This window comes from Onychostruthus taczanowskii, unplaced genomic scaffold, assembly GCF_017590055.1.
Source record: "Onychostruthus taczanowskii isolate IOZ18803 unplaced genomic scaffold, ASM1759005v1 scaffold99, whole genome shotgun sequence".
Lineage (NCBI taxonomy): Eukaryota > Metazoa > Chordata > Aves > Passeriformes > Passeridae > Onychostruthus > Onychostruthus taczanowskii.
In genome coordinates, this window is record NW_024507990.1 from 386559 (window position 1) to 412097 (window position 25539).

Consider the following 25539-nt stretch of genomic DNA (forward strand, 5'->3'; position numbering starts at 1 on the left):
AGATTTATTTTTGAAACAGCTGTTAAACTTCTCTGACACAGAGAAATACCTGATGTATCAGTTGTAGAAACTCCAGGAACCTGCTCCAAGGTTGTATCTGACCCCCAGTGCACCTCAATGGGTGCAGAAAGAACTTTCTTCCCATTCAGACAATTGGCATTTTCAGCTGGTTTTATTCCTAAACCATTGGGTAACATATTTTATTGATCAAAAGTTATGTAAATATTATGGCCCTTTAAAAAGTTTAGTTATTAATTCAATTTAATAATTATTGATTAATTAGCTATGATGTCCTTTAGGCAATTTTTACTTCTCCTAAAAACTCGTATCAATAAAATAAAACCCCTTAATGCACATCTCAGTGGGTTTATAGCTGTTGGCACAATGATTTTATTACAAAATGTATGTTATAAATCCCCATGGTAGGAGTAGATGTTCTGTGTTGAAAACAGTTGTTATTTAAGTTTTAGTGAAACTTCTGTAGGGAGACAATGTCTGTTTCACTTTTTTGTTCAGAAAATAATAGAAATTATTATGAAATGGAATTTGCCAGGGTTGCTGTTCTAAACTGATTCATAGGTGTGTGAGGAAAAGCATTTAAAAGAATACTGTGCAATATTTGAATTTTTCTCATTTCCTGCTTGTGTGTTGGTTGATTCCTTCCATCTCTCTCAGAGGTGGCACCTTCCACTTGTGCTGTTCCTGAGGAGTCAGGGCTTCATTCAGACTTGGACTCAGGGCTGTGAGGACATGTGGAGAAGCTTGGAGAAAGATGCCAGAATTTGGGAACTGCAGACTGGAAATGGGTTGTTTTGAGGACTCTGTTCCAGCTCCCCAGCAGTGTGCTGAGAGCACACACCCAGAGGTGTTTGTCCAGGAGCATTCCCAAGGATCTGTTCAAAAGATCTTCCTCTGCATTATCACTGCTTGAGGAATTACACTGTGCTTGAATATGCTTGAATAATAATAATATTAATAATAATAATAATTTGGAGTAAGCCTGTGTGTGCCTTAAAAACAATGTTTGTGTTAAGTTAGGCAGAAAGGAAAAGGAATTGTGAGGATGGAGAGGAGGAATTGTGAGGATGGAGAGAAGGAATTGTGAGGATGGAGAGAAGGAATTGTGAGAATTCAAGGAAGGAGTTGTGAGAGTGAAGGGAAGGAATTGTGAGGATGGAGAGAAGGAATTGTGAGGATGCAGGGAAGGGATTGTGAGGATGGAGGGAAGGAATTGTGAGGATGGAGAGAAGGAGTTGTGAGGATGCAGGGAAGGGATTGTGAGGATGCAGGGGTGCTGCCCTGTCTCCAGCATCCACAGTAAAGTGTGTGGAGAAACCAGTGATGGGTTTTTAAAGCAGAACACAGGAACACAATGACGAAATGAGTTTCTGCATGTTTCAACAAATAAAAGTTTTAGGAGCTCTAGACCAAAGATTTGCAGGTTCTCTGACATATATTTTAGGCTTTTTTAGTACAAGCACAGTTTTGTTGTATGTCAGTGAGAAATTTTTGTATTGTTTTTAACACTGACTTCATATATTGCTAAAAGCTGTGCCAATTTATACATTTGAAGTGATATTTATTTCTGTCGGCTGGGCCTGAAGTCATTCTACTGCATTGCTGATTTGTGAAAGTCATTTTTAAGGAGCCCTCCTGCTTGCCTGTGTTAACATCTCAAATACTTTGATACATAACATGAAATTCCCATCTATAGCTCGTAGTGGAGCTAATCAGCAGAGCTGATTTGGGATCCTGAAATGCAATTCAGTAACAAGCCAAAGGGGCTGGCTACACAGCCCCGGGGTGTTTTTCTTGCCTGTGTTGCTCACAGCCACGCCTGCAGCGCGGGAGGCATGTGTGTGTGTTTGGTATGTGTGAGAAAGTACCTCTTTTTAGGGGAAGTCTGTTCTTGTTTCGCTCCCAGGCATATTTATTGAGGATGATTTTGCTTCTGGTGAGTGCCAGAGCAAGGACAAACAAGTGCCTGGCCAGGGTTTTGCTGTATGGGGAGCTGAGGAAGCTCTTCATGTGTAACGTGTTCTGTCAGGTGCTAACAGTCCTGGCTGGCTGCAGTGCTGGGGTTTCATCTCGCTGGGATATTTAGCTGCAGATAAAGTTCCCTGGGCACAGGAACTGCAGCTGGCCTGCTGGAGGTGTATTTGCAGGACTCTGTAGGTGGTTTAGTCTCTCACAAGCTGTGGTTGCACCACGCTGAGCTCCTGTGACCCAGCACTGAGCCTGATGGCTCAGGGACCTGAGCTAGCCCAAAACTGGTGGTCTGTTTCTTTTCTCATTTTTTATTCTGCTTTTTTTCCCCATTTTCTCTTGTGTGTTTTTTGGCTACCTCAGTCCCCTGAGCAGCTGCCAAGAAGAGCTGCACACTGAGGCTCTTCCTTTTACGCCATTTAAATCAGCAAACACTCCACATTATTGTGAAAACATTAAAAATATTTTAGAGCTAAATGTTTGATATATTGTGTTACAGAATCTCTGTATTCTCATGTCTGTGTTCCCTATTTTAATTGTAGGCACAGCTGTTTAAACATGGCAAGAGAGAAGACTGTTTACCATATGGTAAGTTTGTAACAGCCTGGGTTCAGTTTTTCAAACCATTGCAGTAGAAAAGGGAAAGGAAGATTAACCTGGTGACAAGTGGTACAGTAAGGAGTAAAATCCACAGTGATAAAGCAGGGAAAATGAGGGCAGCAAAAGCAGAAATGACTGTGAGGAAGGAGCAGGTGGCACCAGGGAATGTTGTGTTGGAACAGCACATCAGAGGGTTTGGCAGGTGATCACACTGGCCATTGCTGTAATACAGGAGCTGAACACAGAAACTGTTAGATGTGGAAAATATTTGTTTGAAATTCAGTTGAGCATAAACTGGCTTTGTACATATTACTGCTGGAAGTTTTGCAGAGACTCTACAAGTTCTAATATAAGCACAGGATTTCAGAAAACCCAAGTTTTAAGAACCAGCTGTGTACAGGACACAGCTGGAGTCATGCTGGGATAATTCTGGAATAAGAGAAGTTTTTTAGTGAAAAGAGGTGAAAAGAGGTTATACTGGGTGCAATTAGGGATAGACAGGAAGCCAAAAAGGGAAAAAGAGAGTATGGAGGTTTCTGAACAGTGTAACTGCATTTTGGAATTATGTTTGTCTTGGGGTGAATCTTGAAATAGGATCAGAACTGACTGCAGTGATCTTGGGCCTCATTGATAGCAATAAAGGGAGGCAGGGAAAGGTGATGGCTAGTTCCAAAACACTACAAAAGGCCTGGTCACTTTTGTGGAGCTTATCCAAGTACCAAAAATGGGCCTTATGCCATTCACAGGAACCAAGCAGGGATGTAGACTCACTTTTTAGAGTGTTTGTGATTTCACTCATGAAATTATTTTGGCCCTGAGAAGAAGCTTTTTAATTTTGGTGCTGGAAAGTCTCATTCTCCCAGGTCCTAGGGCTGAGATGCAGACACTTCCTCAGAAAATGCCTGAGAGATGGGTAATGATGGAGATAAGATAGCGAAGACAAACAGCGTGGAATGACACCCGTGCAAATCCTGGGAATGCCATTGCACAGGAACAGCAGAATCCACTGGGGAAGCTGCCAGAGAGGCAGAAAAATAAACAGGCTGGGAAAATGACAGTGCAACAGAAAAGGACAGAATTTAGAAAATACCACTGTACAACGCAGTATGGAAGGAGCATACTGAGCTCACAGCATTTACCTTGCTGGTAAAATCAGAATCTTTGGCTCATGGCATAGAAAGAGCAGTGAGTAGTTATGAGTCTGGTAATAAGAGGAAAATCAGGGGCATATCAATGAGTGAATTTACCCTAGAAAAGCTAGAATGCTCACAGCTGAGAAGCAGCTGTTCAGGATAAGAAAATATGAGAGACAAAAAATATCTAAGATTTTTAATTATAACAGATCTGAGGATGAAATAGAAAAAAAATAGGCAAATGTCAAAGCAAGATCCTGTTTGAAGTCACTTGTGACATAGAAGTTGAATTAAAAACAAACACTAGCCCTGGAGTAATTTACATGGGTCTGTAGATATTTTAGTGATTCAAGAGTTGGCAGGACTTGGAAGAGGCCTTCATTTATATATTCTTAATTTATTTTCTGTCTATGAATGATGATGTTTCTGCAGCCTCTTCCTCCTAAACTATCAGTCTCTTGGGCTTTTATAACTGCAAAAAATCCAGGTTGCTGGAAGGTATTGAAGTAATAATCATCATCACTGGCTTGTTGTCTGCATGGATCGTTTCATTCTTAATTTCAGTACATCAAGATGCATCACCACTCTTTTTAAAGACTTGAGCAGATTTGTAAGTCATGTCTTAGAGTGTCTCAGACTTTGAAATAATTGCATTTTCTTTGATCTCTTTGTGTTTTGAAACCCCTGATAGGAGGCTGGGGAAGGAGGTTTGGCTGCTGTGGTTCCATGTGAGCAGTGCTCTTGGAAGCCCAGTGGCTCTTTCAGAGCCTGAGTCATTAGTCTCTATTAGCTAATGGTCAACTTCTGAAGAATTCTTTTCACCCTAATGAAACTGCAAAAGGGCTTTTTTATTTGTAACAGCCATTGCTTCCTTGTGAAAATTTTGAATCCTGGAACTTTATCCTCATTAACCCAAGATTCTCCTTTCTCTCTGTTTTTTTTACTTGTTGGACAAATAACTTTGTTAGCTTTGATGTGCCCAAATGAGAGGTTTTGTGGCTGATTGTTTACACATCCACAGTGTTTCTCATGTTTTAATGTTTCTGGACATCCATCATCATAAAAATTTCAGTGTCAGGTTTTGGTGCTGCCTAAAAATACTAAATGAGGAAAAGCAAAGCTTCTTCAGTGTCCAGAAAATTTTCTGAGTAAAAGAATTACATTTTCTAGCTTCTGATTCTGTTAGATCACTGAAAATTCTTAGACCCTGAAAGACATTTGGTTATGTTGCTTCCAGTGAGAATCAGAGGCATAAACACTCAGAGAATGTAGGTAACCAGGCATTTGTACTTCAGTAGTGCCTTTAAAAATATAAATCTCCTAAAAAACACTCCAAACTTTCAAGTGTTCATACCAAAGTGTTTCTAAAAGCAGTTTTTCTGGTGTGTTTGTTTGCTTTTACAGCTGCTACTGTTCTGGAGTGTCTTGATAGCTGCAAGCTGTCAGAAAGCAATCAGATGGTTCTGCGCAAGCTGGGCATGAAACTGGTCCAGAGGCTGGGGCTGACATTTGTGAAACCAAAGGTAGCAAAGTGGAGGTCAGTTTAAAGCTGAGAAGTTCAAAAAAAAGGAAAATCCAAAAGCATAAAACCCACTACAAATACAGAAATCCATACATTTGCCTTCTGCCCCTCCTAACCTTTCCTTAAAGAAAAAGAAATCCCTGTGGGAATGAACATATTCTCCATTTGCATTATTTGGAAAAAGGAGGATTCTTCCACTGTATTTAGTTTCCTGTATTTTTTTCAATTTTGGTACATAAGTGAGTGCTGGGACAAGCCAGGTCTGACTTTGCACGTTGCACAAGCAGAAGCCTGTTCCTATATAATGCATAACTCACTAAATATGGGAAGACCTTTGTTCCTGAAGCTGATTTAGTACAATTTTGTAAGAGTGAACATAACTTTTTCCATTACCTGGTCCTACCCTGATTCGATAGAAAGTTCACAGGGGAAAAGTGGTTTGCAATCCTGCTTTGGTTTTGCATATTAGTCAGGTTTTGGTGTCTGGTTTTACCTACTGCCAGAGGGCAAACTCTTTTTTAGATTTCTCGCACTGATATTTTAAAATTGCAGGCTCCCTTGGTGACTATTTTTATTGTATTTATTTTACTGGCTTTTGAGAACATCCTTAGGCATAGAAAATTCTTTTTAGGTGGAGAATGTAGCTTGCCCCATGGCAAAAGTTGGTTTAGCATGTAAAGTCTATCTTTTGTAAGAGTGCATCTACACCACGGGCTAAATATTCGAGTACAGCTTGGTCAGAAAGTACTAAGCTGGCTTTGAGATTTAAAAAGCAATTTTTAATAAGATGATTTTATTAATTTTTAAATTTTTTTTAGTTTTTGGAGAGACTTTTTGGGCATGGGAATTTTGTGTCTCTTTGTTGTTAGCAGTGGAAAATAGGTTATAGTGAAACAGGAAAGGAGGGATAATGAAAAGGAACTATTTGAATAGTCTGGCTCTTCTCACCTTGGAAAACAGACAACTGGGTCAGGAGCCAGGAGAATGGGATATTTCTCCCTTTACAGCAGCCACTCAATACCTGGAGAGCTGTGCCCTGGGAGTGTGGGAAGGTGGCAGACAGACTTTGTGTCCCTGCTGCAGCTGGGCTTAAATCAGAAATCACTGGGGCTGTGTTTGCTCCGCAGGTACCAGCGTGGCTGTCGGTCCCTGGCTGCCAACCTGCAGGCTCAGGGTGCTGCTGTGCAGAGCCAGAAGAGAGAAGTTCCTGCTCCTGAAGCTGATGATGATGATGAGGAATATGACATTCCAGCAGAGATTGAAAATGTTGTAGGTGTGTTAAAGCTGGAGAGAAATCGTTGCAGTGCTGCTGTTGGATTGAGCCCTTTTCTTTTAAATTTAAATTTGAAATTCATGTACAAATACAAAACTTACATATAAATACATACTATATAACCTTCTATTAAACTTTAAAAATTCTCTACAAATCCATTTTCCACATGCTGCAAATTAAACATATGTTGGAAAAAGATCTGCTTGGGGCTAAAAAAGTAACGTGGGTATCTGTGCTAGTGTGAGCAGCTGGAAAGACTCTAAAACTTCAGTCTGTGCAGCTGATTAAAATAGATGGTATTTGGTCAAATTGTTTGGATTTCAGCATCTCAGTCAGGCACTTGTGGAGCATTTGTTGTGGAGTTGGCCAGGGAGGTATAAAGATAGTGAAATATGTTTTACCAATTTTATCCAGTTATATAAAAGAGATGCCCTGAGCCTTTCACAAGTGAATTAAAATTTATAATTGAATATACAACAAAAAACTATGTCACATGAAAGCTGAATAACTATGGTTTAATTTTTAGACTGTGGTAGTATCAAAGGAACAGCATTTGTTTCTTAATATGCAGTTTTACAGCATGTCTTCTGCTAGCTGGCTGGTGGATAGTCTGTAAATAAATAGGCAAAAATTGCATCAGAAGACTTTTATAACTGAATAATCTAATGAACCTCTGCAAAAGGCACCATGCCCTCCATTTTTAATCTTTTATAGCACTTAAAATTTCAATCTCTTTCCATAAAAATTTTGACATATTTCTTGGTTTTTAATTTCAAGTCATACTTGTGTGACAAATAAAATAAATCTAGATACAAAGATTTTTATACAAAGAGGCAAATGAAGTTTGAACATCTTAAGTATTTTTTTTCTGTTGTTAAAAAAGAATAATCTGGTTTTTTTTAATACAATTATTTGCAGAACAATTGCTGGTTGGCCTGAAAGACAAAGACACCATCGTCAGGTGGTCTGCAGCCAAAGGGTAGGTTTGTGATGCTGACTGTAAACCTGACATAACATGGAAAAATATATTTCTGGCTTGTTTACAGCTGAGCTGTAAATATAGAAATGTGGTATAATCCACGATTGATAATTTGGGTGTATTACCAATGTTTGCTGTTACTGCAGATGGCTTTGGCACAGCCTGGGGTGGGTGGGTGCACAGACACATTTGTCTCTTTTGCTGATGAAAACTCAGGTCAGTTTTTAGGGAATTTCAGGTGGGTTTGGAAATGGATATTCTGGGTAAGACAAGATTTGGTGGGTGTAAAGAAACATTTCTTTTTTCCTCTTTGTTTTTTAAAATGCATTTCTGTGGGAGGTTGTGTAGTTTTTTTTAAAGTTTGAGATTGTTGTTTAAGGGTTTCAGTCTTAGGGCAGTGGGGTGGCATCTTGAAGTCAGGAGGATTCCAGTAACTAGTTTTTTTCTTATAATTTATCAGTCAACTGTAGTACTAATGATCCATTATATGCTTCTTTCTTTTTCTCTTCTGTAGAATTGGTAGAATAACTGGAAGACTTCCAAAGGAATTAGCAGATGATGTGATTGGGTCCCTGTTGGACTGTTTTAGGTAAAAATCTTATTTCACAATTTACACATATCTAAAACATGTCTGCTTGTGGGATGGGGGGACAACAGTTAGGAAGAAAGGTCTAAAAATCTGTAAATTTTCTTGCTGTCCTTCTCTCAGATTTCAAAATCTTTGAAGGCACAGATGGGTTAAGGGTATTCAATAAAGAAATTATTTCTGATCCATCCTCGTGACCCCATACTAAGGTAATGTGCAGGGAGTGAAGTTAATCTTAGGAACAATTTAAAAATTGCTCATTAACTTGCTAATTTAGAGATTCCTGGTGTGCTCAAGCTCATGTCTTGAGTTTAGTGTCCATCCTCAGAAGCCCAGCAGATCTGGAAATGATGTTCTGAGATGCACCAGAGGTGAGAAGCAGTCTCTGTGTGAGGGGAGGCTGAACATGTAGGGAGAGTGAGGAATAAATAGGGTATAATAGAGATTTATGCACTTGGAAATGGTGTGGATGTGGTTGCCCTCCAGGTTTTGTGTTACTGGAAGCAAACTCAAGCATCAGGTGGCAGGTTTAGAATAAAGACAGAATGGTGTTGTTCAGTTTTTGCAGTTAAACTGTAAAAACTTCTTGCCATAGGACCTTGTGGATACTGAGAATATTTACCTGAACAAAAATTTTCCTGTTTGTCTGCAAGCTTTTCCATGATCTGGCAGAGTTTGGAAGTGTTTTGGAGAGTGGATGTGCTGGCTCTTAGGCTCTGGCTAAGGGATCTGCTCTTGGCTGTGTCAGAGAGGATTTGGGGCCAGTGGAAACTCTGGTTGGGGCACCCAGAGCTGTGGGATGTCCTTTTGGTGCACTTTAGTGTTGGATGGCATGGCTTTCATTCCTGTAGAGCATGTAAAGTCATTAAACAAAAAATTAAACAAGTATCATGTGCTTTTGTTTAACACCAAATTGCTCATCACAGCTGCATTGAGTACCTGAAATCTAAACGAGTGGTTTAGGGCAAGCCAATAACAAAAAGAGTTTCTTTATTGGCAAGAAATGCTTGTCATGAGCAGTTTGTCACTCAGATGTCCTCAGTTTTAAAAGTATTTTCACTTTGGTTGTGAGTAGAAATAAAGGATGCCAGCTCAAAGGATAACACTTTAGAAAAAAAAAGAAGGTATAAAGTCTGAAAGACTTGCAAGGAAAGTATCCACTTAGATGATCCCTCACTGTGTTACTGTGATTAATTTAAGAGGTGCTGCTGATCTCAATTATCCCTGGAGCTTCAAAGACCTGTACTCACTGTGTTTTCTTTCCTTGTTTTTCAAGTCATAGGGATGAGTAATTCAGCTAGTAATTGAGTGACCTGCTTTCTTCAGAAACACCTGGGAACAAACATAGGCAAGGACAGAGAGAGCCTCTGTTGGAGTCTTTGCACTGAATGTCTAGTGACCAAAACAGGAATAAATCAGTTGCTCATCAGAGGCACTCTGTTGTACCTCTCAGGATAAGAAGAAAGGATTTGTTCTATGTAGACATATCAAAAGACAAGAGTCAGGGAAGAAATGAATGATGATTTGTCACAGTGTAGTGAGATTGTCAGCACAGTTCCACTGGGGTATATGCCTTGTGTTGTTCAGCATACACATAAAGAATCCTGGGAAAAAAGGGGAATGAGGGGCTGAGGAAACCAGCTGATATTTCAAGCTGATTTAATGTAGTGAGAGCTAGAAGTGACAGGAAGGAAAGTGTTACAGAAGCCCAGGTGAAGTACTGTGACAGTAAATGTCATGTAAAATATAATGTCTAATGCATGCAAACTGATGTACTTGGGGCAAATGCTGCTCACTGTCAAAGCCCTGGAAGCCACTGGTCTGTCACAGTGTGTCAGGGGAGGGCTCAGCAGTGGCAGGGAAAACAAGACAAATGTTGGAAATTATGAGGAAAGGAAGAGATAAAACTAAATCACTGAGAAGTGGTTTAACTGATGGGGCTTTTTACAGGAGGGAAGGAGAAGTGGAGGGGTGTGATTTGCTGGATCTCCACTGTGAATAGGCCAGGAGGAGGGAGAGCAAGTGGCTGTTTACAATTCACTCTCCCTGGTGCCAGAGCAGGGAAGCAGCAGGAAGGGCATTTCCACACAATTATAATTAACCAGTGGAAGTCATTGCCACGGGATGTTATGGGAGCCAAAAGTGTAAAGGGAGTTCAAAAAGGGATTACCCAAATTAATGGAAGAGTCCCTTCAGAGGTTATTAAATAATGAATCTGGCTCCAGCTCTGGTTGAGCTGTCTCTGTGCTGCTGATTGCCAAAGCCAGGGGGGCAAGAAGGGAATGGGGGTCCTGCTTTTCTTGGGCTGAGCACCTGCTCTCAGAGGTGCAGTTCAGAGATGGTGTTGGGAGAGATGAAGCTTGGATACGAGCTAGCCTGGCTGTCCAGCATTTTCTTCTCAGGTTCCTACTCCTGGTGTAATGCAGAATGAACTCTGTTCAGATTTAATCCTGCAGCATGTTCCTTTCCTCTTTTCACTCCATTATCTGCCAGCCCACTAAAAATTATTTACCGTTTGGTAAATAAATAAATAAATAAATAACTTTGGTAAATAATTTTTACAGCTTTTTGCTGTGTTCACTGCAAGTTTCTCTGGTTTATGTTTTCTAAAGGTGGATAAAAACCACTATTTGCTTACTTCATCAGCTCTTGTAATGGGTTTGCTGAGAATTGCCATTTGAACCTCCTTTGCAAGTTAAGGGCTGCATTTGGCACTAAACTCATTAGTTATTTTGGGTATGTTCTGCAGATCTTTTGCTCATGTACTAGGAAGTTGTTTTCCTTTTCTCTGTGAGTTTCAGGTATTGAATCTTCTGTATTGAGTTACATTTATAGTCATAAATGAGTTTTTTGAGTATTTAATCATATTTATAGCACTGTTTATGTTGTATAAATGGGAAAGAAAGCATGTTCAAGTTGTCATTCTTCTATTTTACAAGTCCATTGCCATCAATAACACAATTAGAACATGCTGGTTTGGATTAGGTATCTTTTAAAATGTAAGGAATTCACCATAAGAAATGAAATCCTGAGAGGGTGGGTCAGTTTTAACAAAACTCCTTGTTCTGACATCAGTTTCCAGGAAACAGACAATGCCTGGCATGGGGGGTGCCTGGCCCTGGCTGAGCTGGGCAGGAGAGGATTGCTGCTCCCTTCCCGAATCCCAGATGGTGAGTTGGCCTTGCTGAGTGCAAGTTCATGAAATAATTTATATTATTAGGCACCAAATGTGTGGCACTAGACTGGGATTTGCTGATGTGTGTGTGCTGGGTGATGACTGAACTACTGAGTTCTACAGTAAAACATTTGCCCATGGGGATATTTAAGTACTTCTGTCTAAAGCATTGGCTTGGGTGTGCCTTTTTTTATACTTAATAAATATTTCTTTCCAAAATGGAATTAATTTCTTGGGCTTTTCTTCTTTCTTCTTCCCTCCCATGTTTCTTTGTACACTTGTATAAAACAATTCTGCATGTCTCCATATTGTGTCAGTGTCATTATTTAAGCAGAATATATTAAATAATTGATGACTAACTTGCACTTTAAAGCCAGTAGCTTCTGCTGTTTGTTTATGGTTAAATTTCAAAGGCCAGTTTCATGTAATTTATACATGAATTGTTTATGTTTTAAATGGGTTTTTGAAATAGCAGAATGGAAAGAAAAAGAACAGGGCAGAGGAATTGTTTCTTTGTGTGTTCTGTAGTTATCAACACACACTGAATTACAGAGATATTAATGTAATTTTGGTCAATGCCATACACAGTGGGAATGACAAATGCACAGTGTAGCAGTTGACATCCACCCTTGGGTGCTTTTATGGCAGTGGCTTGTTCTAGATGGTTCTTTGGATCCCATCTGCTGCTTCTGTGTTGAACAGGGAAATTGAACACTAAATTTAAAAAATATTTCAAAGCAGATGTTTCGTATTAGTAAGTCAGGGTGCTAAATTCTAGTCTGAAGATGTGTTGTAAAATGTGGCATTTAATGCAGTTTATTACTCTGTCTCCCTGGAAGAGTTCATGTTCATTCTAGCATGTGCTGCATGTGAGAAAGTTTGTGCAGTGAGCCTTCAGCTGGTTTCCCTTTTTTCATTACTTTTGCCCTTGCATGATAAAGGTGAAACAGTTAAAAACCTTCCAGTTTACAGCTGGGGAATCATGAAAGGGAAATCCTCCAAAGGTAAATCTGTGCTTCAGTTCTGACAAAACCAGAACTGTACACCTCTGTCAGGGAATCAGGATAGCCTCATGACAGATTTTTATTTAATTTGAAGAAGGCAGATCAGATCACCACTGGAGCTGGCTTTTATAAATAATATTTGTATGGAGATGGGGGAGAATAAATCCTTGAATTCTATGGAAGAAACACCAAAAAGTTTTTCTTCGTTCACTTTAAAGAAATTCAAATTGCAAGGTAAAGAGATACATGAGATATTTTCTTCAAATTGTGGATAATGGTAACTGAAGCTTTCTGCTCTCAGATGAGTGAGGCACATAGCTTCAGGTGTAGTGTGAAGAGTGGCAGTGGTGACACATGGCTCTGTAATTTCATGTTCAGAAATTAGGGATTGAGCAGCATCTGACCCTAGGATTGAAGCTTTACTCTTGGACTGGAAGCAGCTCTTCTCCTTGTTTGATCACGTGCTGATGTACAGCTCAGTACCTCACACTGTGCCCTGCTGTTGGCATTTCAGTTAATTTGGCTTCTTCTGTTACTCCACTGCCTTTTTTCAACCTCACATTGAGATTTTTGCCTTTTGGTAATGTGAGAGAAGCTTTTCTCTATGAAGGATTAAATTAAAGATCAGTGTATCTCTTTTTGTTCCTTACCTCAGAAACTGAAGTTCTGTAATTTACTATTTAATTACCAAACTTGTTACAATGCTCTGAGTTGTTGGCTCAAAGCAGCACAGCACAAAACATGAGTTAAAAAAATTCTGGGAATTCTGCATTATGCTGGATGCAGCTCCACTTCCTTAAGTAGGTTTACACCTATTAGTGGTGTTCAGGCAGGTGAGGATGCTCCTCACCTGAGTAATGCTCAATGAGAAATGTATACCTGTGGTTTTATGGGAATAATGCTTGCTCTGGGTTTGCTCTCCTAACACTGTGCAAATTTACACAGGCCTCAATCAGCCTTATTTTAGTTGAACTTTTGCAGCAGTTTGGACAAGCTGGACAGCAGCTTTAAGGCAGAGGGAATTCTGAGCTTCATTATTTGGAATTAAATTAAGGATAAATTAACCTGCATAGTGAATTTCCATCACTGAAGAAAGCTCCTTTTCTTTGGAATTGATTTGGTCCCAAAATTCTGCTTGCCAATTGAAAATTTAACTAGGAACTTCTTGCTAGCTGTTCTTCCATACAGATAGTGTAGTAAATGTATTTGTGTTCATTAATGACTTTCCATATATTGTAAGTACAGATCACAAGATTTATTTGAAAAATTGCCAGTTTATATACACAGATATAGAAGTAGGAAATAGTTTTATGGCTGTATGTAGAAGGAGACAGAAACTGATAGTGAGTGATAACACATGTACTGAAACAAGACCTTCACCAGGAGAGTTGGCCTCAGGTGAAATAAATTATATAAATAACTTTTTAGGCCTGGAGTTTGAAGGCTGCCCAGTGTCTGTCTAACCTCAGCAAAGCAGGCACCTGGATTCCTTAGTTCTTCATATTTTCAGTGTTGTTTACATGGCCATTTACTTAAAGGTGAACATAAACTGCATTTAATAAACCTGTGCAGGCTTTCTTTGGTTTGACTTGAATCTTGGTCCCAGTCAGTGCAAGAAGAGGTCGCTTACACAGGGTTTGGGGCTGTTTGTTTAAAGGCCTCTGCCTCTGAGGAACTAAATTTGGTCTGTTGTTCTGTCTTAGGGCAGAATGGCAAAGTGCATCCATACACAGAGCAGTTTTTACAGTATATTCTAAAAAGCCAGTTTTAATCTTAAGCTTGTTTAAACTACTGCACAGTGACATAAAAAGGTTTTCAAAGGAAAAAAAAAAAAGACCCAAAACCCCCCCTATTAGATGAAGTTATGGCTGGAGAAAGACTATGACAGTATGTTATTGAGCAATATTGTTTCTAGAGCTTAAATGTCTTTTAAGAAAAGAAGTTGTAAAAGTTATTTTACAACATACAATTGCAAAAACCCCTTGAAGATTCATCTAATTTACTTTGGCTTTAGTAACGAATGCAAAAATTCACTCATCAAAACCTGAGCTTGTACAAGGCAAAGTTCAATTACTTAAAAATATTAATATAAAATTATGAACATTATTTACAATGGAGAGATTGAATGTATCTTGTCATGGGCCGAGCCCAATGAATGAGGGTTTGTAGAAATTTCACGATGATGCCGATACCCAGAAACTCACTGAAAGGAGGAGAATTAGGACACTCTTGTTCTCTTCCTTAAAGTGAACACTCTGCTGCAGTCATTGGGCCTGACCCTCTTAGCACCTTGCTGGGATTTCGTGGATTCTTTTTGGCTTGTCCTTTTTTGTCCTTTCCCCTTTGGGTTGCACTGGGTATCCTGAGCATCGGCCGCGGGCTCCGGGGGCGCGCCGTGCCCGTCGCCGTCCAGCCGGGCCGTGCCGGGGCTGTAGGCAGCCAGCTGGCACAGAGCCACGGCTGCTGTCTGCTTCTGCTCGTCACAGCCCTCCATGAGCCCCAAGTCTGCAGCCTCACCACGCTGGGCTGCGAAGGCTTTGTCACAGGCACTGCCGCTGGGGGTCTTGGGGACGCACGGCTCCGCTCCGGAGCTCTCCTTCTCGGCGCTGGGAGGAGCGGCGGCGGCGGCGTTGTCGTGGGATGGGCTGTGGAAGGATGTTTTCAGGCTGGCTGTGTTGCAGGAATCCTTCACTGAGAGGTTCAGGGGCATGTCCTGCATTTCCAGGAAGCTCTGCCTGTCTGTTTTGGATGGGGTTTTGTACATGTGCTCATGAGTAGGTCCTGTGCTTGTGTCGGGCTTCTTTGAAAGATTGAGGGGACCTATCCCTGTGTCTTCCTCCGTGCTGGACAGCGAGCCTGTGTTGTTCTGACCATCAGTCTGTGTGTGTGAGTCTTCATCAGTGACATTGATGCTGGAAGAAACAAGGAGAAAAGAGAATTTACTATCAATTGTTCTTTTAAACTGGGGCTGAGGAAGTGGGCAGGAAGAGGAAAAAATCTGGACTTCTAGGCTAGAAGTTTGACAATTCTGTTGTTTCTCCTTTAAATCCCCAAATCCCTTTCACCATACCCATCACTGTAATGGAAGCAATTCCCTGAAGTACTCAAAGACATTGGAAGTACGCAAACACAGTGGAAATTCCTGGTACATTTAAGGAGAATGAACGGTCTGCTCACTGTAGCGCCTGTGTGCTTTGCACAGTCAGTACAGAGCATATTAACTGCTGTAAATCTAAATGTATCTAACATGCACTGCATGAAATGTGTCCGTCTCTCTTTGCGTGTCCCTGGTAAACCTGACAAGAATTTGCAAAGTGTTATTTTACCTGTTAGGTGAATCCCCTCTGTCCTGCTGTGCCTGCACGCCTTGGAGGGAAGGCGCTTGGTCCGTGCTTTTTCTCACAGGTCTGAAGGCTGTGAAGTTTTCTTCTGATTGGTCATACTTGCCCAGGGATGTGGACGATGACTTGTTGGAGAGGTCAAACAAACCCTCACACGTGTGGCTTGTCTGGGTGAAGTTGGTGGGGCTGGGTCTGCCAGGGGAGCCTGTTGCTGCGCTTCCTGCGAGAGGGCTCATTTTGGCATTCTCTCTTTCATTTTGGTCATCCTTAGCGTTACCTTTGGCATGCAATAACGTCATTTCTTTTTCATAATCTGCTTGTTTTTTATGTGAGCTTAGAGGGTATTGTTGGGACGGACTTAAAGAAGCTGGGTACAGCAAGGTGGTTTCTTCCATCAGATGAGAGTTTTGCTCCCTGTTAATACCAGCTACGTGTGAAAATCTGTAAAATGGAGGATCTGTTGGCCTGCAAAATCCATATGGTATCGGTGGAGTGGAGTGGTACTGCTGGAACAATCGATAGTGTTCATATGCTGATGGATTTAGGGGTTTTGGAAGTGGCCCAGGGTGGGGAAGAAAGTGTCTTTGATCTTGTGTTCCATAGACAGAGAGAGCAGAGCTTTCACACTCTGAGCTACCTGGGAGCAGGTAAGGTGTGTAGATAGCAAGCCGGTGCTCATAGAAATGGGGTGAGTACTCAGGAATCATTGGTTGCATGTAAGGTGAAATGGAACCAAAGCCTTTCGTGGGAGCCACTTTATGTGGAAATTCTGGGAGGAAAGAACCTGCCTTCCACGGGTGAGCTGGCGCGTGAAACGCAGACTTGGTGTGAAAAGGAGAACTTTTGTTAGAGAGGGAGAGGATTTCAGATGCCTCAGTGATTTCTGGGCCTTTGCTGTCTCGGTGCTCTCCGACGGGGACGAAGGCCGAGGGCCTGACCATGCCCTCCATCAGGGGCTGCACGCTGATGGCACCTTCTGCTGCAGAGCTGGCAGGGCTTAATTCCTTCGGAACGGCGGGTTTCTGTCCTGGAATCGCGGCGTTTGTGGCCTGGTTTTGTAACTCAACATTTTCCTTGGCGTCTTCTTTTGTAAAAGGGTATTGAGGCTTTGAATCCAGGCTTGACAGTCCGTTTGTGACGGATTTAGAAGAAGTTGGTTTGACCGTAGATTCCAGCTGGTTGATCTGCTTGGGCTCCAGGGAACTGCCCTTTGGACACTTGATGACACGATCCTGCTCTGACACCAAAGTGATGGAGTTTTTGCAGAGGCCATACTTCATGTGGTTAAAGAGATGGGATTTCTCATTGCAAGTGAAGGGGCACTGGAAGCACTTGTACTTGAACGGCTTTCCCGGTGGTCTTGGGATGTAATGAGGCTTCTTGGGTTTACGTTCTTTGAGGAGACTCATGTTTTTTTCTGCTTTAAACAATTTAATGGTTCTTTATAAAAACTTTCTTGTGGTTGGCTTCCCTCAGTTTTAGCCTCGTGATGTTTCCGGTTTTTCAGGTTTCTAGAATCCTTCTTCCCAGGTGAGGAGAAGCAGCCAGCTCCTGTGGTGTCTCAGGGAAGAGGGTGCCGGAAAACAAGGCTTTTGCCACTGGTGGTGCAGGAACTGAAACACAAAGTTTAAAATGAATTGTAGTGGAACATTGGAACTACACACGAAGTAGTGCCTTGTCCTAAGAGCATTCCCCCTCGCTGTGAATACGTTGTGTTATTTGGGTATTTTAAAACAGAATAAAAAAGCTGGATGTCAGGCTGGAGTCAGATGGGCATTGACCATTGGCATCCTCCCGCACCCAAACACAGTCACACAAGTGGCCTAATTTCCAGCAGCAGCACTTGTCACCTGCCTGTGCTGCCGGCTCGGGGGAGTTCTCTTTGAAAGCTGCAGGAACATTCATTGAGAAGATGAAAGTAGAAATCCAGGCGGAGCTGTTGAGAGAGGAGTGGAGTGGGTGGGATGGGAAGAGGCAGGTCCCGGCAGGGGCTGCATGTGGGGCGAGCCTGTCGGGCCGGTCCGGGAGAGCGAGGAGGGAATTTCCTGCTGTGGTGACACAAGGGTGGGGTGGATGGGTCGCTCTTGGGCGGCTGACTGGGCTCTTTCTGAGACTGACCAAGCCCTCTCTTCACTGGTGTGGCGTTTTCCCAACGGCCCAATCTCAATGGATACCTCAAAAGTGCCCAATCTCTCGAAGGATAAAACCACACCGATTTTCTTCCTCTTCCTAATTCAATTAAGAGAAATGAGCGCTGCAGCGTCTGACTAATGGAATCCTGTGCCCGATAAACACATCTCCCAATGTGCTGCTGTCGCTCCTCACAGACTGCACACAGTTAACACGGGCACCCCAGAGCATTAACCCGGGGGGAAAAGTGTCTGACAGTCACTGATTTACAGGGGAAGGATCTGTCCGCCTTTCTCTGGAAAAACGCAGGTTGTGGGTACTTTATCCAGCCAGTGATTCGCTGGGTAGATAAGTCGGGAGGGCTTGTGCCGGCTTGTTCCATTATGTTCACTGATTCTGAAGGCGTGAGAAACTCTCGGAGTCAAGTTCTCATGATTTTATAGGATGTGTTATGGCAGAGATCTAAAAACTGATGATTTCATCATGAACTACAAGCATCATTATCAAAATGATGACTGTTGCAAAACCACGTACTGTATCTATTGTGTTACCCGAAACTACAGGAATACTAATTGGAAGAGTGACGAGATAGCTCCATTTTTTTTAAAAAAAAAAAAGCTTTTTAAGCTTTTTTAGAAGTTTGAATTAGTAGCATTAAAATACTAAGTTCATGAAAAGAATTGCTGGTAATTATGTGCTGTGAGATTTTAGTTCAGGTAGAGATGTTTTGCATTTCTTAAATCAGAGATTATTTAACAGAAAATGACAGGCAACACATGATGAAAACTGAAGGGAAAGCTACAGAATTGCTGCTTGGCTCATCAGGTATAGTAATTCTAGCAAATTGTATTAAATGTTTTTTTCTGATGTCATAGAAGTATTAATTTTGTTAAAATAGTTATTGTGAAGGCACCCTTAAAAATGCAAAGCTGCTCTGCAAGTAGAAAAAAGTAATAAAGCTTTTTCCTAAAATTAACAAGTGATTAAATGTGCTTCAGATTAATGAAAAAAAAGAATTTCTAGAGAAGTAGCTTTTTGTTTTTCAGGTTTTAATGGGGTTGTTTGAGTTGGATATTGATACTGTAAGAGCAACAAGGAAAAATGCATTAGCATGTTAAAGTCTCATCACTGGAGTATGGCTGAAATGGTAGTCCAGTAAATTTTTTAAAATAACATATTGTATTTTAAAATATTTTAAATAGCAATAGCTAGAAATCCTTTGAAATATTAAAAATAATATTTTTACATTTAAAAATAAGTGAATTAAATACTGAGACATAGGAGAAGAGCTTGAGATAGGGAACTGGACTTTTTCTTCTGCCTTAAGTGAGCTTGTTGCACTTATTTTTAACTAATGATGTGTAACCAGCATGGAAAGTTTGTCATGGACTCGGTCAAGTCAGTTTGTACCTGTTATTCTTTATATCTTCTTGGAAGTGCTTGTACTAATTATTCTTGAAAAAAGATATTGTTGTCAAAACTCCATTGCTTTCTTAGGTGAAGCATTTATGATAAGGTCCGAATCTGCATTCAGGTGCAGCATTTATAATCAAGGGATGGTAATTAGATTTCCTTGTTCTTCCAGCTTTCCTTTGCTTCATAATGAAAATTCCTGTGTGTCCTGTCCTCCCCCCTCTGACTTTGTACTTGGTATTTAACTTTGATTCAAGTTATTCCTGTTGGACAGAGTATTAACTATCATTTCTTAACAAGGAAAAATGCGTTGTTGCAGTTTTAATGTTAGAAATTTCAAGCCTTGGAGCTCCTGTGCCGTGGGTACAGCAGGAGAGCATTCCAACAGCTCTTTATTTCTTTCTATTTAATTTGTTTTGATGGCTCCAGAACCTGCTGCTCTGACTTGGGAGGTGCAGAGAGCAGCTCATTTTAAAGGGTGTTTACCTTTCTTAAACTTAGGTCAGTGCCAGCCAGGTGAATGTTTTCTTTCTCTCTTTTACTATTTAATCCCTATTTTTCTCGTAGTTTAAAAATGCCAGTAATAAAATATTTCTAAAGTTAGACAGGTAGGATAATTCTTCCTCTGGTCCCTAATTCACAAGAGGGTCTGGCAGAGAGACATATTTTAGTATTAAAAAACATTAAAACTATTTGATCATGCAGTCAAAAAGGACATTAATAGTTTAAAATAGGTGTAACCAATTAAAACCGTCCCTAGATAAATAATGCTACTTACAGCTGTACAGTGTATGTTTTGTGCTGCCAGAGTTAGAATTTAGTATTGGAAAGAAAATATCAAAACAAGTAGTTGCTTTTTCCTTTAACTTCAATGCCATCACTTGTGATACCTTTTAAAAATGGGGAAAAAATCTTCAACAGCAGGATAATTTTTACATAATTTTTTTTTCTTAGATTGAGAATATTTCCTGTAGACCTGCTTGCAGAAATGCAGATGGTTCTATATTATATTATAATTCTCTAGTTTTGAAATGCAGTAGTGTTATTTATTTATATTTTTATTGAAAACAAGTTATTCAGATCATCTTGATTAAACTTGAGGTTATCTTAGTTGTTTGTTTTTGGCACTAGTAACCTCCTCATGGCTTTCGAACCTGTCGCCCTTTCCAGCCTGAGACTGACTGCTCCAAGTTCCCTTCCTTCTGTTTTTAAAAGCAGCTTGTTGCTCCCTCCTTGCCTTTACCTGTTGGCAGGTTCAGAAAACAGGAATGTAGTTGGACATAGTGTGTAAATATATAAACAAAAAATGTCCGTGGGGATAAGTGTATACACATATGCACATGTGTATTCATACACACACATGGATATGTGCATCTAGATCTGTCCAGGTTGGTTTTTTTAGGGTTTTAAGTAGTTTAAATTGTTTAAGATGCCCAGTTGATCAAAGAGGAAATTTCAAAATGTCTTTTATTACAAGCAGGGACAGTAATTACATTTCTTTTTAGGACACTGCTTCAGCAAAGTACGTAACAGCTGCTCATGCCCACCCCATTATTATTGCAGGCTCCTTGGTGATGTGGATCTCTCTGACCAGGAGGACTCACTGGGGTGGAACATTTTGAAGGACATGCTATAATTAAAATATTGTGATGTGGCATTATTGCATAACCCAAGGACATGCCATTGTCACCTACCCAGGGTGTTGCAAGAACAAGATTTGTGAGTTTTATTCTAGCTGAGATTTTTCCAGCGATTAACCACCCCTCCCTTCTAAACTTCCAGGTCCTTGAAACTGAAAGATAAATTTTAACACAACTGATTGTTAATTAGGAGGAAGCAGGGGTGAGAAGGGTGGGCTGGGAGGGCAGTGTGTGTGTGAGGTGCAGACCCACGGGAACTTGTCCGTGTGTCTGTCTGTGCGAGAGGAAGCTCCGAAACACAGATTAAACAACTTGCTTAGGCAGCGTGGATAGGAAATAAAAATCTCTCTACATACCAAGTTAATAAATCAATGTCTTCATACACTCTAATTGACTAGAAAATAGAAAAGGATCTGATTTTCTGCTAAATTTCTAGAAGGTGGAAAAATTAATAAATCAAAGCTGGAGCACATTATTTTCATAAAAGCTTTTCAGATGAACCTGACACGACTCTAGGAAGCAGAGCTGGCACAGCAAACACAGCAATTTTAAGCAATACAGCTTTTTTTGTCATACTTCAATATATTAACTCCCCAAATAAAAAAGAATAAATAAAAGGTGCTGAAAACCCTTTGCACCAACAAGAAGAGTTAATTATTGTAAAAACTTGCAAGAGTCAGATTTTCTCTCAGGCAGAAATATTCCCCACTCCTGTTGAAACTTTCTGCTGAAAGCTGAGAGCGTGAGTGCACCTGCTGGAGTAACCCTGGCTGCTGGGACAGCTGGGAACTGAGCAGCTCAGCTTTCCTCCTTAAACATCAGCAGGTTTTATTGAAAGAAACGCTGTAAAGCAGTGTACTCACCGGGCACTGGGGTGTCCGAGAGGCGCCGGGCGGGCGCTGCGCTGGAGCTGTCACTGCTGCCAGAGCAGTACCTGTTCTCTGCCCGAGCCCTGAGTGAAACTGCAGGAGGCTGTTCCAGGGGAGGGACCTGAGCGTGTAGGAGTTGAGCCCTCGGGGGGTAGAGATGCACCTGATATTACTCCAGCCTGCAGCTACGATTCATTTGTTTGCGTCCACCGCTCATTGAGCATTACCTCAGCATCTCCTGTGGAAGGGAAGGCAGCTCCCTCCCGTCGCTCCGTGCCCTCCAACAACCAAGTTTTGCTCTCGGCTCTGGTGGCTGCTCCTTTTGCAGTGTGGGGTCAGAAGTGGCTGAGTTAACACTGAGGAGATTTTAAGTTTGGTGCAAGTGACTCGTGGGCAGCAGGACTGACTGTACGCAGGGGGTAGCAAAGCTCAAAAAAATAATTTTGCTCATTTTTTGGAGACGGACTTTTTTATTGAATGCCTTTGTTGCTTTAATATTCTTGCTCTTTTTTTTCTTTTTTTCCTCCCCCCCTCTTCATATTTATTTCAATTTGTGTCCTTGGTGAGTCTCCTTTCTGAAGGCGGGACTGAACTAACTCCAAGCCTGCTTGCCACAGGAACCTGCCAAAGCTTGTCTATAATCGACAGCCAAACGTACAGGTCCTGGAAAGGGAAAGGAGTCACTGCAGGCAGGAGTGATTGTCATGGCTCTGTGTTTGCTCAGGACCTGGGAAATCCAGCAGTGAAATGGGAAAGGCAGCTGCTCACCCGCTGCTGAGTGTTGGGGCTGGCTTTTAGTTGTGTTTGCTGTTAGAGCTCCTAAATGACAAATGTCTGGGTGCAGGTGCCAGGCACTGGTGACACGGCTGAGCTGCCGAGTGGAATGATTTCCTCTCTCACACAGGCTGGAAATGCTTTGATACCTGCAGCTCACACAAGGACAATATTTTGATACCTGTAGCTCTGTCTAAAACCACTCCTGTTAATGCATAAGCAAAGGGGGTTTTAGCTACTGATTCCAGTGTTCCAGAGATGTTAAAACTTCTATTAAAAACTGAACGTGAGAACCCCCTTGTTTCACCCACTGCTGTGTAGATAAGACAGCTGCAGATTCCTGAAACTAAATGTATTTTATATTTATATATTTCTATTTAATATTATATTTGATATTTATATTTGGTATTGATATTTGATATTTATATAAAAATGGGTTTTATAGTTAGCAACAGCAAGATTTTTTGGAATTAAAATTATTAAGGAAATTGTCAGGACAAAACCGGTTTAGAAAGTGGATAAAAGTCGTTTGAAAATTAGTCTTTAAAGTCTTGAAAATCAGTCTTTTAAGATACTTTAAAGCAGTGTCTTAAAAATAATTTTAAAGGTGTTGCCTTTTGTTTGTTGGAATTATTTACAGACATCTACTTCCCTGTGTGGTATGCAGGTCACCATGCTTCCTCTTGCTGGGCTGGTCTAACTTTTTGAAAGAAAAATTCAAATTATAAACAATCACTAATTTTAAGGTAGAAGAGTGGCTCTTGTGGTATGTTTTATTTTTTCCCTTAATTATTTTTTATTATTATGATTCTATAATGCAGCATGATTGCAGTGATGTTGTTTCCACACTTAAAATTTTTAACTCACCCAATCACATCCTGTCCTATCAGTGACCCCAGTCCCCTGTTGGGAGCACCTTTTTCATTTACCTGAACACAGGTCAGATTACTTAGGAGCACCAGGATTGACACAGTAAAATTTAGATTTATTGATATGTTTCTGCCAAGTTGCCTTTTTTAAAAATGTTGTCATTTTTGTATCTCTGTGGGGCTGAAGCTTTGGGGTTTTTATCTTCTTTGGTGTAGAATATACTTCTTTATTCTAGGTTCTTTTTCAAATTCAGTATTAAGTAAGTGTTGTTTAGCTGTAGCTGAACTTCATGGATTTAATTACTGTAGCATAATCCTGTCATTCTCTAACTGTTACAAACTTCCTTGTTTGTGCTTTTATTTGAATTTCTTGGCTCGGCGTTAGCACTAAACAGAAAACAAAATGTCAGTTGCAGAAACTCTGCATCCAGATGGGGTAAATTTACCCTGATCTGGGTGCCCCTCTCATCCCGTTTCTGTGTTCCCTTCACAATTCCATTCCCTGGGTGTATCAGTGTGCCAGCTGTTGCTCCAGTCCCTCACCACCTCCCCATTAACCAGAGAGTTCTTGCCCTTCTGCTCTGATGCCAGGACTGGCCCTGCTGCTTGCCCTCAGGACTCCAGTGCTGTTCCCAGGGGATGGCCACTGGTTTTCCATCACCAGTAATTTTTTCCAGGTCTTAGCAGAGGTGCCTTAGCAATCTGTGAGCTCATTAGTTATTCCAGGAGAGCAGCAGGATCCCAGGTAAATGTGGATACTGCTGCACATGGAGCTGGTGGAGCTTAGCTTTCCCCGTCCAGGAACTGCCTTGGAACTGCAGGGTTCACCTGTGTCACCTTAGTTGTGTCTGCCTTTGTGGCTTTGAGATAATAAAATCCTTTTTTCTTTCTGGGATCACTGGAACCGGAGTTATCTAAGGATTTGAAAATCCTTTGGGTTAAGATGGGCTAAATTCTTCCATTGAGTTGTAAAATACTTTGAGTACAAATTTGTGTAATAGAAATTTCTGAGGGAAAAAGCATCAGCATGTTTGGGCTGGGTTGTTCCACACCATTCCCAGAAGGGGGCAAATGGATGTGAGTGGAATTGCTGGAACTCACACCGTGCCCCGAAACATGACGTGCTTCTCCTACAATATTCTCATAATTATTTTTTTCTATCCCATATGAATAGTTATTAGTCTTAATGCTTTTTGAATAACACCTTTGAAATGTACCTTTGTTTTTCCTAACAATCCAGTCCCTGACTCCAGAGATAGGTCTGGGCAGATTACTGTGCTGGGGCTTGGGAGCCACTTGTTCAGATTACTGAGCAAATTACTTGTATGGGAAAAGAATAAAAGCTCAGCAGTTAATAGCAGCTGCAGATCCCATTTTTAGATATTTATTGTGGCCTGTGCTGTTTGGTCTGGAGCTAGGGTGATCTTTCTCTGGGTTCCCATCCTCGCCCTTGGGCAGTGAAACATCTTGGGGGAAGTGGGAAACAGCAGCAATTGGGACTGTAGGCAAAGGGATGAGCTGTTTGTAAGGGAGGGATTTTAATGGTGACTTTTCCCTGGCAGTCATTCTCACAGGGAGGCAAAATACACCTTCAGCTTCTGCTTCATGCTCAGGTTACACTTCTATTTCCAAATGTATTCTTTTAAAAGTGATTTTCGTGCCAAATATTTTTTTCCTTTTCTGCTTTAGTTTCAAAGCTTACACCAGAGATTCTGAGCCAGTTTTCTTGCCTCCATGGTAGTTTTTCTGATAGAATTCAGCAGCAGGACCTGAGTTGTGCCATGTGCGGTTCCAGGGGTTATAAAGTCATTTTTCTTTGATCTATACCTGGCATGGGGCTGCTGTGATGCTGCTCTCACCAGAGAGCAGGGAGGCATAGAACAAACAGAACAAATACTCTCAGACTCAACATATTGCTAGCTTTCAGTTATTTTCTGAAACATGCCAAATTTTATAAATATTTATGTGATTAATATATGTTGTTTAGTATTTCAATACATTTTTAAAGTGGGGAATATAAACCAGCAAATACAACCTGATGTTTTATTTTATTTCATTTAAAAATACTGATGCTGCAGTTCATGAGCTGCATTGTTTGAATGCAAAACAGGGTTTTGCATTCAAAGTTACATGTCACTATTCAGCTGTAAAATTTCAGTTGTTATTAGAAGGGATCACATGCAGCTTAATTTGCATGTGGGAGAAACCTTTTTAGCAAAATAGCCTGAAGTTAACTAAAATCTCA

At 40.9% G+C, this 25539-nt stretch overlaps 2 protein-coding genes across 4 annotated transcripts in view; one reads left to right on the forward strand and one right to left on the reverse strand.

Moving 5' to 3' along the window:
- The window catches only part of TBCD (tubulin folding cofactor D), a 117541-nt gene that overhangs the window by 13517 nt on the left and 78485 nt on the right, over window positions 1–25539 (forward strand). For all 3 annotated transcript variants that reach the window (XM_041427305.1, XM_041427306.1, XM_041427304.1), the window contains exons 9-14: window positions 2529–2574; window positions 5124–5256; window positions 6369–6514; window positions 7433–7493; window positions 8008–8082; window positions 11155–11249. In XM_041427305.1, the coding sequence (XP_041283239.1) occupies window positions 2529–2574; window positions 5124–5256; window positions 6369–6514; window positions 7433–7493; window positions 8008–8082; window positions 11155–11249 (556 nt within the window). The remainder of the gene's footprint in view (window positions 1–2528; window positions 2575–5123; window positions 5257–6368; window positions 6515–7432; window positions 7494–8007; window positions 8083–11154; window positions 11250–25539) is intronic.
- On the reverse strand, window positions 14477–17008 carry ZNF750 (zinc finger protein 750). Its single transcript, XM_041427307.1, has 2 exons — window positions 15585–17008; window positions 14477–15170 (listed from the first exon to the last, which is right to left on the reverse strand). Exons 1-2 carry the CDS (start codon window positions 17006–17008, stop codon window positions 14477–14479), a joined length of 2118 nt encoding a protein of 705 aa, XP_041283241.1.

What these genes read in the sequence shown, in the direction of transcription:
- ZNF750 (XM_041427307.1), bottom strand. Translation starts at nt 17,008, where the DNA reads ATGAGTCTCCTCAAAGAACGTAAACCCAAGAAGCCTCATTACATCCCA. An exon ending in AGAGGGGATTCACCTAACAG is followed by an intron (nt 15,171 to 15,584) that starts GTAAAATAACAC and finishes TGTTTCTTCCAG; the next exon opens with CATCAATGTCACTGATGAAG.